The sequence below is a fragment of the Anguilla rostrata genome, chromosome 13 (assembly GCF_018555375.3).
Source record: "Anguilla rostrata isolate EN2019 chromosome 13, ASM1855537v3, whole genome shotgun sequence".
NCBI classification, from domain to species: Eukaryota; Metazoa; Chordata; class Actinopteri; order Anguilliformes; family Anguillidae; genus Anguilla; species Anguilla rostrata.
In genome coordinates this window covers 22,783,262-22,798,466 of record NC_057945.1, presented here as the reverse complement: position 1 = coordinate 22,798,466, position 15,205 = coordinate 22,783,262, and the positions used below count along the sequence as shown (strand labels likewise).

The 15,205-nt window shown below is 41.1% G+C and overlaps 1 protein-coding gene across 1 annotated transcript in view; it reads left to right on the top strand.

Annotated features, from left to right (window-relative positions):
* The first annotated feature begins 1,233 nt into the window (after positions 1–1,233).
* Positions 1,234–15,205, top strand: part of stab1 (stabilin 1) — a 32,860-nt gene continuing 18,888 nt past the window's right edge. Inside the window, exons 1-31 of the mRNA XM_064304180.1 lie at positions 1,234–1,552; positions 1,835–1,971; positions 2,667–2,782; positions 2,872–2,957; positions 3,348–3,417; positions 3,856–3,951; positions 4,494–4,604; positions 4,753–4,943; positions 6,561–6,691; positions 6,967–7,094; positions 7,502–7,578; positions 7,720–7,842; positions 8,018–8,146; positions 8,231–8,302; positions 8,581–8,694; positions 9,182–9,235; positions 9,735–9,815; positions 10,204–10,362; positions 10,593–10,655; positions 11,029–11,124; positions 11,249–11,335; positions 11,974–12,085; positions 12,514–12,700; positions 12,958–13,051; positions 13,212–13,370; positions 13,656–13,751; positions 13,878–13,973; positions 14,153–14,200; positions 14,305–14,432; positions 14,524–14,635; positions 15,071–15,148. Of these exons, the coding sequence (XP_064160250.1) occupies positions 1,502–1,552; positions 1,835–1,971; positions 2,667–2,782; positions 2,872–2,957; positions 3,348–3,417; positions 3,856–3,951; positions 4,494–4,604; positions 4,753–4,943; positions 6,561–6,691; positions 6,967–7,094; positions 7,502–7,578; positions 7,720–7,842; positions 8,018–8,146; positions 8,231–8,302; positions 8,581–8,694; positions 9,182–9,235; positions 9,735–9,815; positions 10,204–10,362; positions 10,593–10,655; positions 11,029–11,124; positions 11,249–11,335; positions 11,974–12,085; positions 12,514–12,700; positions 12,958–13,051; positions 13,212–13,370; positions 13,656–13,751; positions 13,878–13,973; positions 14,153–14,200; positions 14,305–14,432; positions 14,524–14,635; positions 15,071–15,148 (3,282 nt within the window). The 5' untranslated portion in view covers positions 1,234–1,501. The remainder of the gene's footprint in view (positions 1,553–1,834; positions 1,972–2,666; positions 2,783–2,871; positions 2,958–3,347; positions 3,418–3,855; positions 3,952–4,493; positions 4,605–4,752; positions 4,944–6,560; positions 6,692–6,966; positions 7,095–7,501; positions 7,579–7,719; positions 7,843–8,017; positions 8,147–8,230; positions 8,303–8,580; positions 8,695–9,181; positions 9,236–9,734; positions 9,816–10,203; positions 10,363–10,592; positions 10,656–11,028; positions 11,125–11,248; positions 11,336–11,973; positions 12,086–12,513; positions 12,701–12,957; positions 13,052–13,211; positions 13,371–13,655; positions 13,752–13,877; positions 13,974–14,152; positions 14,201–14,304; positions 14,433–14,523; positions 14,636–15,070; positions 15,149–15,205) is intronic.

Sequence of the window (15,205 nt, the reverse complement as noted above, 5' to 3'; positions counted from 1 at the left end):
GGACTATTCCTCTTGTTTCAGGAATATTATTTTTAACTGGTGTGTACTGTGCCGTAAATGCTGAAATGTGATGATTAGACAGATCGTTTCAGGGACCCAGTCCTGTTATCTGTACTCTCTGTGACTGGTCTGCCCATCCTTTCATTTCTGCAGGTCAGATGTGCACTGGGGTTATGTACGGGGGCAGCTTGTGGAGGTTTTGGCCCTGAGAGCTGGCTCTCAGGCCGATGCTGACAGAGCTGAGTGCTTGCCTGAGCCTCGTGTCCTAACGAAAATTTAGTGCTCACACTGGAGAACCAATGTACGTGGAGTGCAGTTCCAAAACATTTACCAGTAGCCTATTCATTTCGGTAACCTAGAAATACTAAACTTTGTCTTGAAAGTTCACGAATCACACGATTTTCACATCCTCGGTCAACAGTTCCAGAAAGTCTTTTCAAATGTGTCGAGCACCTTTAAGTTTTCAAATGAAGTGAGGAAGTGGTTTATTTTCCGAGTATTCTAAATTGCTTTCCCACACCTCTGAGCTCACAGAAGCATCCCGTGTTTTTCCTGAAGCAGATGTCTCTAATGACAGTGTGAAGATGGCCACTTTTCCCTTTTCTCCGGCTCTCGTTTCCAAATTGGAAACAATGGCGTTTAAAAACACGTGCATAATAGAAGGAAATAGCCGCATCCAGAAATGTGATGAAGCAGCACTTTTGTGCTATGTACATATATGGGTCACTAATTATTTTGAGCATGCTCTGAATGCAAAAAAATGTCGTTTTTTTGCACTTTTTATGGTTATTGCGCTTTCATGGTTTTTTTCACTTTTAGTGAGAAGAAGGGTAATTGTGTATAGCTTTTATAGCTGGTAAATTCTTTAGTGGTTTACATTAAAGCCTTGTGCATAGCCAGTTACTGTATGCTGTATCTTCTGGGTGGGTGCAGTTAAGCTTGGTTGTAGGTGGCATGTGTGTGTTCATAAATCATTTCCATTAATAAACACAATAGGTATATTAGTGCCTTCTCTAATTTGCTAAATCAGATCCAGTGCCTACTTACAATGGCCTTTACAATAAAACAGTTCTTGGACACACGTATGATGACAATTCTGCTAATTGTTTTGTAATCGTTCATTGTTTTAGTGCTGAATCCAGCAATGTGGTCAGCTGACACATGAGGATGTCCGGCCAACCATGGAGGCGGTTCAGGGGGGATATCCGCTGGTTTTCCTGTCAGGAACAGATATTTTTCTCACACACCTCTCTGCTCTGAACCAAGCTCTTTTCACCTTCTGCATTCCCGAAATTGGACTTGAATATGTTTGGGCATTAGACCATCCCATCTGAAATCTTTTGTTAGTGTGCGAATGTGCAGAAGAGATTTTTTTCCAGCTTTTGCCTGCTTGTCATGTCTCTGAGAGCACGAGATTAGAGCTTCTCTCGAAGGTGGAGCAAAACTTCTTATCTGTTGCCTACACTGGGAAAAGCAGGCACTGCACCCACAGGATACAGACATGCGTTTCTTTCTCATTCTGGGGCTCATGGTGTCTTGTACACAGCAAGAGGTGAGCAAACTTTTTATTGAGGTAGTGCTTTTTAGAAACTATTTTACTTTCATCACAAAACTTTGTTTTTTAAATTTTATAAATAATTGCATGCATTTTCCGTAATCACACAATAATTTCACAGCTTTAATCGATGACTAAATTTAGTTTGAAATACGCATTATATGGAAACATTAATGAATACTAGAGAACATTATTTGCATATTTTACATGGTCTATTTTCATGTAGGAATTATCTCACAGTTAGCAGACCCCTGATCTGAGCTGAACCCTTCATTGCAGACCCCAGTGAACCGCTGTGATGATCCACGCACAGTCAGCCTCACCACTCTGTGCACCAGCTGTGCCGCTTCTCCTGCTTCACTGTGTCCCAAGGGCTTCAGGAGGGCCACCGCGGGCATGGGGAACGCTGAATGCAGGTACTGTGCCAACCCAGCCGCCTACCCAGCTATCCATTTACAAGCACATGGTTCAGTGTTGATTCTGACAGGGTGTACTTGAACCCTCATGAACTCTACTGGTGTTAAATTAATACTGAGCATGTTACTGTTCAGTATCCTAATGCAGGATGGCCCAAATGCCACCGGGGTGGCCAAATTTATATGAATTAATCAAGGCCCAGCCATGAGCATTCCATTTTATTAGAAAAGTACCATTTCATTATCTCATTTGTGAAGAAAGGAACTTTTTTTTTTCATTTAAATTTTGACATTTTGTAGATGTTCTTATCCCGAGTGACCTACATAGATTAGATTTTTTAAACACACAATCCATTTATACAGCTGGATATTTTTATGTGGCAGTTCAGACTCAAGGGTAAAATGGCCGTGCCCCAGCTGGGAACTGAACCCACAACTTCTCAGTTACAAGCCTAGCTCTCCAGCCAACGCAGAAGATGTCCCAGTAAATTTCTCTTCACATTTGTATACTTTGCTGTTTTCTAATTCATTCTGTGTGTGCAAAGATGACTGGATGGCTGTACTTAAATGCCTCACAAAAAAGTGCCGATTGCAGTTTTCCATGAACATACAACTCTAAAGGACTAGTTACAAGGCCAGATCTGGATACCCTCTGCCAGCCTTACCAACTGCACCAAGCTCTGTGTGTGTTCCAGTTACACTGTGGATATCGCCGGGCGGCTGGTCTCCCTCCCTGGCTGCAGGCACGTCTGTGAAAAGCAGGTGACGGATCACAGGTGTTGCCCTAACTTCTGGGGTCCATTGTGTTTGCGTGAGTAGCCCTCTCATCTTCCTTCCCTGCAGTGACAGCTCCACTCGTAGATTCAGCAGGTGTCGTGTTTATGCGTGTTTTCTTCCCAGCCTGCCCCAGCTGGGATGGTAGATCATGTGACTGGCACGGTACCTGCCAGCATGGAAATACAGGGAATGGAACCTGTGTCTGTGATGTAAGTGGACCTGTTTCACAGAGCACAATATGCTTTTAGAAGCACTACTGAAAGCTAGTCACATGGTGGCCAAAAATGAGTTGATATTTAAGTAGTAAGAAGTGTTTGATATTTAACTGGTTCATTCTCTTATTTTCCTGTTTTAGTATTTTCTCATTCCGTTATTTATTTTTATGGCAGGCACTCTTTATCTGGGTTATTTATAGAACATTCTAAACTACACTTCTGAATGTAAATCACAGATAAGCATGTAAAGCAGACATAGGTATCTGCAACTACCCAAAGGCTGTGATAGAGATGTTTCGCAAATTTTAAGCTCAACCATAGGTTAAAAAAGGATAACACCTCATTGTGAAATAACTGTTTTCTTTGTCCTTTTGCTTTGTTCAGGAGGGATTCACTGGGTTTGCGTGCCATGAGTGTAAGAGTAAGAACGCTTATGGTGAAGACTGCAAATCAAGTAAATGATCCTCTGTTTGACTTGCATATATCTAAAAAAGTTTCTATTGTATTTTAATGATATCTTGGTAATAACAATTTGATAATTGCTTTTAATCCTTTTGTTAAAAATGAAAGCAGTGTGTAAGCCAAATGAGTATTCTCAGTATGGTGCACTGCCCTGCCTGTGTGGACATCCCTGTTTGAGTGGTGTCAGATATAAATGAGTATTCTCAGTATGGTGCACTGCCCTGTCTGTGTGAACATCCCTGTTTGAGTGGTGTCAGATATAAATGAGTATTCTCAGTATGGTGCACTGCCCTGTCTGTGTGGACATCCCTGTTTGAGTGGTGTCAGATATAAATGAGTATTCTCAGTATGGTGCACTGCCCTGTCTGTGTGGACATCCCTGTTTGAGTGGTGTCAGATGTAAATGAGTATTCCTGTTGTCTGGCTTTAGAGTGCACCTGTGTCAATGGGGAGTGTAACAACGGTCCCAGCGGTACTGGCGAATGTCTCTGTCAGCCTCCTTACTCAGGACCCAAGTGTGACCAAGGTACGTGCTTGCCCGTCTCACTACTCCGTGTTTGATGCATGCTGCACCTGTGCCATATCTAGCTGGTAATATGGACTGCATTGTCAATTTGGAATTCATGAACTTAGCAATGAAACTGAAGCAATGTTGTGCTTCCCCAGGCAACTCAGCTAGTGAAGATGCTAGCTCTGCGAGCGGGTCATTTAGCCATGACAGTACTTGTTTGAGTATAGTCGGTGGTTCTATAATATATAAAAATATAATATATATTCTATAATATATAATAGTGATTGCAATAATGTGCTTCCCAAAGCTCAACTCGTGAGATGTAGGACTCTGGCCTCAGTCGGCACCAACACAGTCTAGGTTCGATACATCAGAACAGTGAGCAGCTCCGCCATGAGCTTATTTTATACAAAAAAGTAGTTTTGTAAACACTTACCAATAAAGCATGTGTTGAAAAAACATTGTTTTACAAAGAAATTCCTGAGTGAATCGTGCAGGGTGTGTTGAAGTGTTCCATGATCTCTTTGTTGACTCAGCACAATTTTTGTATCACTCAGTGACAGCCTCCTGCTCAAACTGCACCGCCTACTCTTACTGCAAAGGGGAAGGAGGCCAGGCAACCTGTGTGTGTTTACCAGGGTTTAAGAAAGTGGGACGCATTTGCACAGGTATCAATAACAGCTTGCACTCAACATGCTGCATATGAGGTTGCCCAACGTGTATTTTAATACAACCTTTTCAGACATAAGGATTGGACAGTTTTTTTAATTTTATTTGAAATGTTTTATTATTTATTTGGAGTTATTTTCTTTTCAGGTGTTTGCTCAAAAAATACCTGTGATCCAAATGCTGAATGTGCATATTTGGGAGCGAGGAATTTTCAGTGCAAGTGCAAAGAAGGCTATGAAGGAGATGGCAGAGTTTGCATCCCTGTGAATCCCTGTTCCACTGACAATGGGGGCTGCCCCACAAACTCTACTATCTGCGTGTACACGGGCCCAGGCAAGGTGAACCATTTCCCCGAGAGCACCAAAGTCAAACACTAAAGTGTGTGTGGAGTCGAGTTGCCATAAATTCTGCTCATAGCTCTGAACATTTTGTAATAATGAAGAAAGAGTGACTTACTCTTCTGGAGAACTATCTTTTCTTCACAAAATTTGAGTTTGTTCCACGTTGTATGTCTTTACAAGAACTATGAAGTAATAGATAGAGAGACAATGTGCTGTTGACATGTAGGGTAAACATGACTGTTTCGTTTTTTTGGTTCTTATTCTTTCATTATTATTGTACTGCATTGTGTTGCATTTTAGGCTTTGAACAAACAATTTTTATATAAATCTGGCATACCCAATTCCCTCCCTAGTTTGGAAGGTCCAAATAGCTATTTACACTTTCATGCTGCAATCCCTATGCCTGATTCAGGAGACCGTAGACTAGCCTGCTCACCAGCCTGCTTCTTTTCACACTGCAGCCCATAGGCCAAATTCTCACTGATCTAAGTTTTAGTGAGGAAGTCACTTCACCTGCAGCACTGGCAAGCAGACCCTGGATCTACGGGGATTGCTGGATATCGATGAAACACTGACCCCCTTACCGATTGAATCGTCAGTTGCACTTTGCAATGGAGTGGCATAGTCCATCTATGTGTGAGGGAGTTGGAGTTTTGGGAGACCAACCGCGACTGAACAGGGGGTTCTTTAAGCTATTAACCAGAGGTAAAATAGCCACAAAATCTCAAGAGACAAGGGAAATGAAAACAATACTCCTTAGGGAGAGTATCCCAAAGAAAAGCTCTACACAACCCACGTACTGGGTAAAAAAAGAACTAAGGCTTAAGGAGTATGAAAATAAAACAACTGCCGGAGCAGAAAACGGGGCAACTCAAAGAAAACAGACCTCGAACCGAGGCTGAAAAAGTAAAACCCTAAAGAAAGAATACTGAGCTTAGATTGTGGCACTAACTTGTTGCCAACAATCTAAAAAAGCTAAAGACTGTTGTGCTAATTTTATAGCCACAACAATCCACTATCGCAGCTCAATCCTTTACCCTTTTACCTTTTCCCTTTTCCCTTTTCCCTTTTCCCTTTTCCCTTTTCCCTTTTCCCTTTTCCCTTTTCCCTTTTCCCTTTTCCCTTTTCCCTTTTCCCTTTTCCCTTTTCCCTTTTCCCTTTTCCCTTTTCCCTTTTCCCTTTTCCCTTTTCCTTTACCTCGCTTGACAGAATACCGGCTCTCGTGCAACATAAGTGACACTGAAGCAAAGCTTATCGGCTTGCTCAGGGTTTAAATAGAACACCAACAGGTGCAACTAGTAAAAGGAAATTTGCACGTGTATGATTCAATCAACTCAATGGCCGTAATAACTGAAGAAAAGGTGCATGAAAAAACCAATGGCCGTAATAACTGAAGAAAAGGCGCAGAAGGAAAAGAAATGGTGGCATCAGCCAAAACCATGACACTATGATCAGAGAAGAGATTTCAATCTCAATGGGACTCGCCTGGATAAAAAAAAAGGATAAATAAATGATAAAGATATGAATGAAAATAAAAAATTTTTATTAAAAAAGGTTTTTAAGGTGAAGTTGACTGGGTTTGTGTGTCTCCTGTCGTGTGTGTGCGCTCCTCAGTCTCGTTGTGAGTGCAGGGAGGGGATGGAGGGCCCTTCTCCTCCCACGGGCTGCCGTCTAAAATCTGCCTGCACCGACAGCACGTGTGACAGGACTGCTAACTGCCAGACAGACATGGATGGGCTACCCAGGTATGTGAAGCATGTGGAAGGAGGGGGGCAATCCTTTTCAGTTCTGACTTTCATAAATTTCTCCAACCAAGGAGATACCAGCTTTATTTTGAGCTACAGCCGAGAGCTGTAGAACACGCTTTTTTGTTATTTAATTTGTTAATTTTTTGTTATTTAAATGTATTTGCAAAAGCATATTCATAAAATATTTGTGTGAACTCATTACCAGGTTTGGCAGGTCTTCTGTGTTTGTGTGCAGCTGTAAATGTTTGTGTGTGTGGGTCCCTGTGTTTCAGGTGTAGCTGTGATGCACAGCAGGTTGGCGATGGCCGACGTTGTTATGGCAACATCATGGAGCGAGTCTTGGAGCTGAACAGAGATGGAGATCATAAAGGAAAGCTGACTGGATCTGTCACACTATTCGGTAAAGTGTTTTCACCTGACTGGGGATTGTGCTCTTCATTTTGACCGCAGCAATACAGCACTGAACTGAAATTTTGTATTTCCATGATATTCCGTAGAAAATATTCTTCCTTTGTGCATCTGTATGGGCAGACACTATGGAGTAAAAGGCTAACTCATTTCAATATGATAGCCTACTTTTTTACCAACAGAACATTTGTTAGATAGTCACCTAATAGAATGCGACTCTACATTTTGTATTTCAGTGGGAAATAATGTGAATGCCAGTGCTAGATTGGTGCTCTGCCATTTCTGTATCTGAAAGTATTTAACTCACCAATGAAAATGCTATGCATCAGAGATATTGTTTTTTTAAACCTCCATGAGTTCCTCATTACGGATTTTAATAACTGGTCTGCTCCACTCTAGAAAAGGGCTGTGAGCTTACTATGAGCAAGCATGGCCCTTTCACAGTCCTCCTCCCACTTCTCAAGTTGCCACTGTCAGTAAGTAGAAACTTTGTGTCACCTTACTACCCCAACAGAAATGTTTCACCAGCCTAGATCTCCTTGTGGCTGTTTATTTGAATCATGAGTCTTATTTATTTGTTCATTGAAATCCTCTCTTTTTATTTTTTGTACCTTAAGGGTATCTCTGAGCGATTTCTGTGCAAGCATCACCTCATCCTGGGACAGCGTCTTTACAAAGATTTGCAAAACAATGACTTTTGGACGTTGGGTGGTGAGGCAGTTAGATTTAAAGGCAATAAGGTACACTACTGGACAATCATTACAGAAGTAGACCTAATTCAATGTTATTTCTTTATTGTGCAGAATGTGAAAATTCAGCTCATGCATCATATTAACAGACTGAGAAATATAGCTTGACTCGTCTAACTCTATGATTTTTTTTGTTGTTTTTGTTGTTGTTTTTTGGCTGGGGTAGCAATTCATCTTCATGAAAGATCCAGACACATTGTATTCAATTATCCAGAGTGATATTGCTGCAGCCAATGGGATTATCCACATTATTGACCTGCCAATCACAAATATTGCCAATTCTGGCAATGAGCAGGTAATGCTTTTGAAATATTGGCTCAGATATTAAACAACCAATTTCATCTGCAGCAACTAACTTCTGCCTTTATTTGATTTTCAGCATGTCAATATGACCATTGGAGAATTAATTGCAAAGGATCCAAAATACAACAGATTTTTGTCACTGGTGGATGTAAGTGTCCTTCTCTGAGAAATAATTGTAAAATAGTTGGACTGTGGCATGATTTAAACAAGATGAAAGCCACAGTTCAATATTTAAAAAAAATAAAAAAAATAAAAAATAAAAACCTGTTTAGTATTTTTTCATTCTAGAACCTTCACGATGTCCGTCGTTTTTTTTAGTAAATCTGCTGTGTATATGATGTAGTAAATATTGTATACTTTGAATACTATTGGTAGAGACAGGTCAGTGGTTTCAGCAAAATGCCCGGTTCCTGTTTGTCTCCACAGAACTGTGGGGCGCCCATGCCTTTCAGGGGTCCTGGTCCTCTCACAGTGTTCCTCCCGACCAACAATGCCATAGACCGGTTCAGGGACGGCAGTCTAATGTACATGCTGACAGACGTGAGTGTGCTCATCCTCAATCTTATTCATAGAGCTCCTTTTATACAAGGAAACAAGCGCCTCAAGTGCTTCATAATAGAGTAAAAAGGGAGCTGTTCAATGATGGAGATGATAATCTGTGCTGCAATCCCTTCTGCTTGTGGAATCGTTCAATAAAAATTGTGGAGGAACAGGTCGCATTGCAAGTGGCATGAAGGTGTAAACCTCAATTAAGAAGCATGTAGGCCATAATGTGAGTTGGAATCGGACATTAAACACAGTCGTTCACCCAACCACAAAAGATGTTGAGAAACATCATCTCTTATCAGATTAATTATTTAGATGATGCATATATTTTTTTAAAACATCAGCAGTAACCTTTAAAATGTTACTGCTGTCTAAATGGTGAATATTTCAAGCCATTATTTGACCAAAGCCTAATTCAGACACCTGTGACATGTATGAAAGTATCAAACTTTTAAGATGCCACTGTTTCATTTTTCCTAAGGCCAGACACAAGCTTCAGGAGCTGCTGAGGCACCACATTTTCTCATCCGCAGCGGTAAGGGTGTCATGCTCAGAAACTCTCTGGCCTTTTTATTTTGTGAGAAAGCAGATCTGGAGTAAAATGCTTTGGCTGTAAAACCTTAGACCAGCGGTGTCTCCAGTCTTATTCAAAAGAGTGGGTATGGATGCAGGCTTTTGTTACAGCCCAGAACTAACACACCTGATTCAACTTGTCAAGGCTTTTGATTGAAGACCATGATTAGTTAACCAGTTGAATCAGGTGTCATAGTGCTGGGCTAAAACAAAAGTCTGCATCCAAACTGGCCCTTTTCTGGACACCGCTGCCTTAGACCGATTGCACCATACCTTATATGGCATGATTAATGATTTCTATGGTCTTTATGCCATGTTAGCTGGAAATAGCCAAACTGGAATAACAGGATCTTGCAAGTTGTTTGTGATATAATCACCGTTTCTATTATGGATTGATACCTTTTTCAGCAGTTGTATGTCTAGGTGTGCAGCATCATCTGATGTCAGTCTAATCTCTACAGATTACAGTGGATCAGATCGCTAGCATGTCTGAGATTCAAACAATGGCCAATCAGGTTGTAGGAGTTAATGTCACCAGTGATGTGAGTTATGTAAAATTTCATTTTATCTTGCTGTATTAATTGCCTTGCTCTTTTACGGCTGTGCATACTCATTTGTTCTTTTAGCAAAGATAATTCATTAATAATTACATGATGGTGGGACTGCATACTGCTAGTTTACTTTCAAATGTCTTCCCTTGTATTTCTGAACATACAGTTCTATTCATTACATTACCTGACTGACAGACACACTTATCAATTTCATTGCTCATCCTCCAATCTCCTTGGGTTTAACAATGTTAACCACCATTCAAACATTTTTGGGATTTTAGCTGTTAAATTATAATTCAGGAAGGCTTCCCAAAAAATTCTTTGCCCTCTTGGTCATATATGATCTTTTTTATTTCTCTATGTATTTTTTTTCAAACAGGGGAAAGTATTGCTAGGAGAGAAAGGAATACTTTTAGAATCGACAGACATCTTTACATCCAATGGGGTTATTCATACAATTGATGGTGTTCTAGTTCCACCTTCCATCCTTCCCATCCTGCCTCACAGGTGTGATGTCAATGTGAGCACGATTATTGTGGTAGGTAAAGCTGTTCTCGCTCAGTACTTAACAGCAACATAAAGAACTAGAAAAGGATTAACTGTAATTTAATACTGTTACATTTGGTTACAGCAAGTGCATATTGTACAAATGTAATACCAAAATGCTGTGTCCAGGCCAGGAAGGGGAACTTCTGAATAGTTTTTGTACAAGTTTCCAACTGCAAGGCATTACTGCATGAAATGAACATTTGAATGTCTTACCTGCAGGGTCCCTGTGTGAGGTGCAGCTACTTGTATCAGACTGATTGCCCACCTGGAAGTAAAGAACTGGTAAAATCAGGCGTACATGTACAGGATTAAATATTATTATTATTATTATTATTATTATTATTATTATTATTACTAACAACAACAACAACAATAATAAATCACATCTATTTGTCATCTCATGATTTTAGATTTTCATCTCATTAACTTGGGTAAAGAGAGAGGAATTATTGAGCCAGTTAAATTTTTGGCACAATCCAAACAAGTTGTCGTTGGATAGTTTATTGTCTCATTGCACTGAATTACATATTACATTATAATACCACTATACCGTTTATATGGATTTTAATATTTAAGAACACTAAGGCTGACAGTGAGTGTTGTTTGCTGTCGAAGTGACAGATGAAGCAGAGTGACAGTTTATTTTTCTCCACAGGACGCTCATTTAAAGGACTGTGAGTATCAGTCTTCACCACTGAGCTCAGTCCTGAGCAGCAAGGGCTGTGCCAAGTACTGTAACGTCACTCGAACGGTGAGCATGCTTCCGGCCGCACGCCCCTACACAGCTCAGTAGTCCCCACTGCACCACCGCGGTCTGTGGCCCGACTGGCCCCCAGCCCCCTACCCTCAGTCACATCTCTATTTGCCCATTTCAGAGAGCTGAGTGCTGCAAAGGCTTTTATGGACCAGACTGTAAGCCCTGCATAGGCGGATTCCAGCACCCCTGTTACGAAAAAGGGACTGTGAGTAATAATAATAATAATTATAATAATAATTATAATGATAATTATAATAATAGATAACAATGATAATAATAATGATAATGCATGTAATCAGTAAAAAAACAAACGCTGAAAAAACTGTAACAGAAGCCCAAGCACCTACAATAAAATCAGGGGCCAAAGCTTATGCACATGTAAAATGTTGTTAAAATGGTTTTATAAGGACACTGATTTTGCTGCTCTGACCACTTCAGATAGTTTGTTCCAGAGAGTTCCATTTCCATCTTCTAGAGCAGGAATGTTTGATGTGGCCATTTTAACTTGCTAAGTACCAGCCCTCAAGGTCAAATAGTTTATTTGAAATTCTTTCACCCTTTAGGCAGTAGTGATATGCCTGCTGATTGCTGAGCATTTTAAAACATATGACTTTCTCCAGTGTTCAGAACAAAATAATTCTTCGTGTGACTGCAATTTTGTCTTCTTCATAATATGTTTTCAAAATGATATCACTAATCTTCCCAATTTTGGCCACCATCTAAAGAGTTATAGTTATGCTGAGCTGTAAGTGATGTCCTGTTCTGAACGAGTGTTGTGCTTAATCACTTAAAAAGCAATTCTATGGATTGTGAGCAAAGTGTAACAGCTCTCCTGTATCACAGTGCTTCGATGGCATTTATGGAAATGGCACATGCAGATGCAACCCTGGGTTCGAGGGCGTGGCCTGTCACATCTGCTCTGGTGCAACCAAGTATGGGGAGAACTGTGATGAGGGTGGGTGAGATTCACATTCAAACACACAAGATGAGCCAAAGCCAGAGGTCCTATTTTTTCAATCAAATCTGATTTCCAGAATTCCACATCGACTTGTTTGAACCCCAAATTGCCAATACCAAAAATTGTATTAATTGCTATGCATGTACTATTTAATGTATTAAGGTTTGAACTCTTCATATCTACAAAAATGAAATATCTACATAAATGAAATTATATAACTAGTTCAGTGTAATTCTAAATATTACATTCAGTCGAATAAACACAACTTGGACTTTCCAAACATCGCTCATCAGGGCAAAATTGCACTGTCATGCCTCCTCCATTCTAACCACCCCCTACCCCCCCACCACCACCACTCAACTACCACAACTAGCACGCTACTAGTGTCGGCCCCTTGTGGTGACCTGTGGTATTTCTTTCCCCAGACTGCCGTTGTGTGCACGGTGTTTGTGACAACAGACCAGGCAGTATGGGGATATGCAGACCGGGGTCTTGCCTGGCTGGATACTCTGGGGACTTCTGTGACAAAGAGGCCAAGCCCTGCGACTCCGACGGCACATACGAGCACTGCCACATCCACGCCTACTGCAACTATGACGGGGCCCACACAAAGTCAGTACTTTGGATTTAGGAATGAACTCAAAAATCACATTTAACATTAAAAATGCTTATTTTTTTGTTAAATAAATTGAAAGCACCCACACTAGTTGAAACCACCCATAATTCCTTTTCAAATTGTGATATAAATAAAGAAATAGGATGGATTGTTTGCATGCCAGTGACTTGTGGCAAGGTCAACTGAATGATAAAATGTGCTGGAGTGATGTGTTTGTCGAGCTTTAATTGACAGAGAGCATGTACCCCTCTAGCTGCGTCTGCATGTCGGGGTACGAGGGGGACGGGCACTCCTGCTCGGCTGTGAACCCCTGCCTTGGACCTAACCGAGGAGGATGTGACTCCAACGTAAGTCCCACTGCAGGAGGAAGCGCTCAACCCTCTTTTTTCCCTTCCATTTTTGCACTCTTTAACAGAAATACATACATTTACATGCAGGCTTGAGGTAATGGTGCCGGAGCACCAGCCGGTTTTTTGTGTGATTATTTGACCTGTGCTGTTCCCCCAGGCTCAGTGTGTGTACGCGGGCCCGGGTAACGTCTCCTGTGTTTGCAACGAGGGTTGGACAGGCGATGGGCTGGTGTGTGCTGAAATGAACAACTGTCTCCTGGAGAGTCGAGGCGGCTGCGATGGCAACGCCACCTGCATATTTATAGGGCCTGGACAGGTGAAGTCATGTGTTTAAAGTCCTCTTAACTCTAACAGTACATGTTCATTTAATTAAAATAAATAAATAAATGAAATAAATAAATGAATGATGTATTTATATAGCAGATTTAATCTCATGATCTGAAGGTTTTTTTAGTGCTTTACAGTGAAGGGGTCCCTTCTCTCAACCACCCACATTCATGAGTTTGTATGCATGGACGCATGTCAGCTGCAGTGCTGAATCTCTGGTACAGACAGTCCATATTATGAGTCATTAAATCCAAACTTGTTTTCCTCCATCCAGAATGAATGCATGTGCAAGACTGGGTTCATGGGAAATGGCAAAGTCTGTGACTTGATTAACCCTTGCTTGTCTGGCAACGGAGGCTGCCATATGCTGGTTTGTGAAAATTTTAAAAATGCATATAAATAACGCTATAAGTTGTCATAGCATTATAATGAATGTTTCCAGAATAGCATGCATTGAAAATGTTCTTTTAAAGCCTGCTGTGTTTTTCCTCATTAGGCCAAATGTGAACTGCAGGAAGGGGGAGGGCATGTCTGTAAATGCCCCGAGGGCCTTGGAGGTGATGGGAAGATATGCTACGGCAACATAATGGAGGTGAAGACCCTTTTAACGCGTGCATCTCACACTTTGAAATTTAAAAACTTGCTCCAGAAACATGACATACAAGTTTAAAAAAAGTTTTAAAAATGGCTGCTCTTTTTGTGTTATTACAACCACAGGGTCAAGTATTGTGTCATGAATCACAATAATATGTCTCTGATGTGTTTGTTCAGGAACTGGATGGGAACTGGGAATTCTATGCCTTTAACAGGATATTACAGGTCACTTTCTCTTTTTATTAGTGTATGCTTTGTGTTAAAAATACATGCCAAAAAAAGAGAAAATACTTCATTTTTATTGATTTTTTTTCTCTCCCTGGAAATAGAAAGTCCCTTCTTTGCACCTTGATGGCAATGTAACTGCACTGGTGCCTTCCTCAGCTGCTCTAAGATTTCTTAAAGGAGCTGAAAAGGATTTTTGGTTAAATCCATTCGTGCTGCCACACCTATTAAAGTGAGTCACGGAATCAATGCATCAATGCACTTTTTTTCTTCAACGTGCCCTATGTTTTGTTTGGCTTAATATAAGTATGTATATGTTCCAGAGCGCACTTTTTGGTTGGTATATTCACCTTGGAGGACCTGAAGCAGAATTTCAACAATGAATTAGCAACTCTAAATCCAGGGACAAAATGGGAAATAAGGAACAATAGTGGGGTAAGGAGACCAGATATTATGCTCACTCAAACATTCCCACCCTGCCTAAGAGCAGTTTCTCCAGTTGTAGCTTCCAAATGCAGCTTCTGCCCGGCCGGATCCTCTCTGCGTGGGGTTTGCATGTTCCCCCTGTGTTTGTACTCCCACACCAAAAGCCCTGCACGTCAGGTTAGGTATCCTCCTGCCATTGCGTCTGACCAAGGCACTGGCCTCAGAGCTGGAGCTGATCCCCGAGCGCTGCACTGTGGCTGCCCACTGCTTTGAGGCCAGTGCCTTGGCCAGAGACAATGGCAAGAGGATACCTTACCAGGGAAGGTTTATTTATAGACAGGAAGGGAGAGTGACAGGATGGGTCTTTGTGGTCATCATTACTGGTGATTTTATTAATGGGTTTAATTTAATGTGGTTCTACCTCCCCACCCCCTTCCATAACAGGAGGTCAAGATCCAAAATGCAACCATCCGTAGTCCAGACATTCCCGTGTTGAACGGTTACATCCACGTCATCGATCAGGTAATGCTCCTCCATGTTAGCAACGCTGCTATTCCCTGTATTTTATTTGTTAATTTG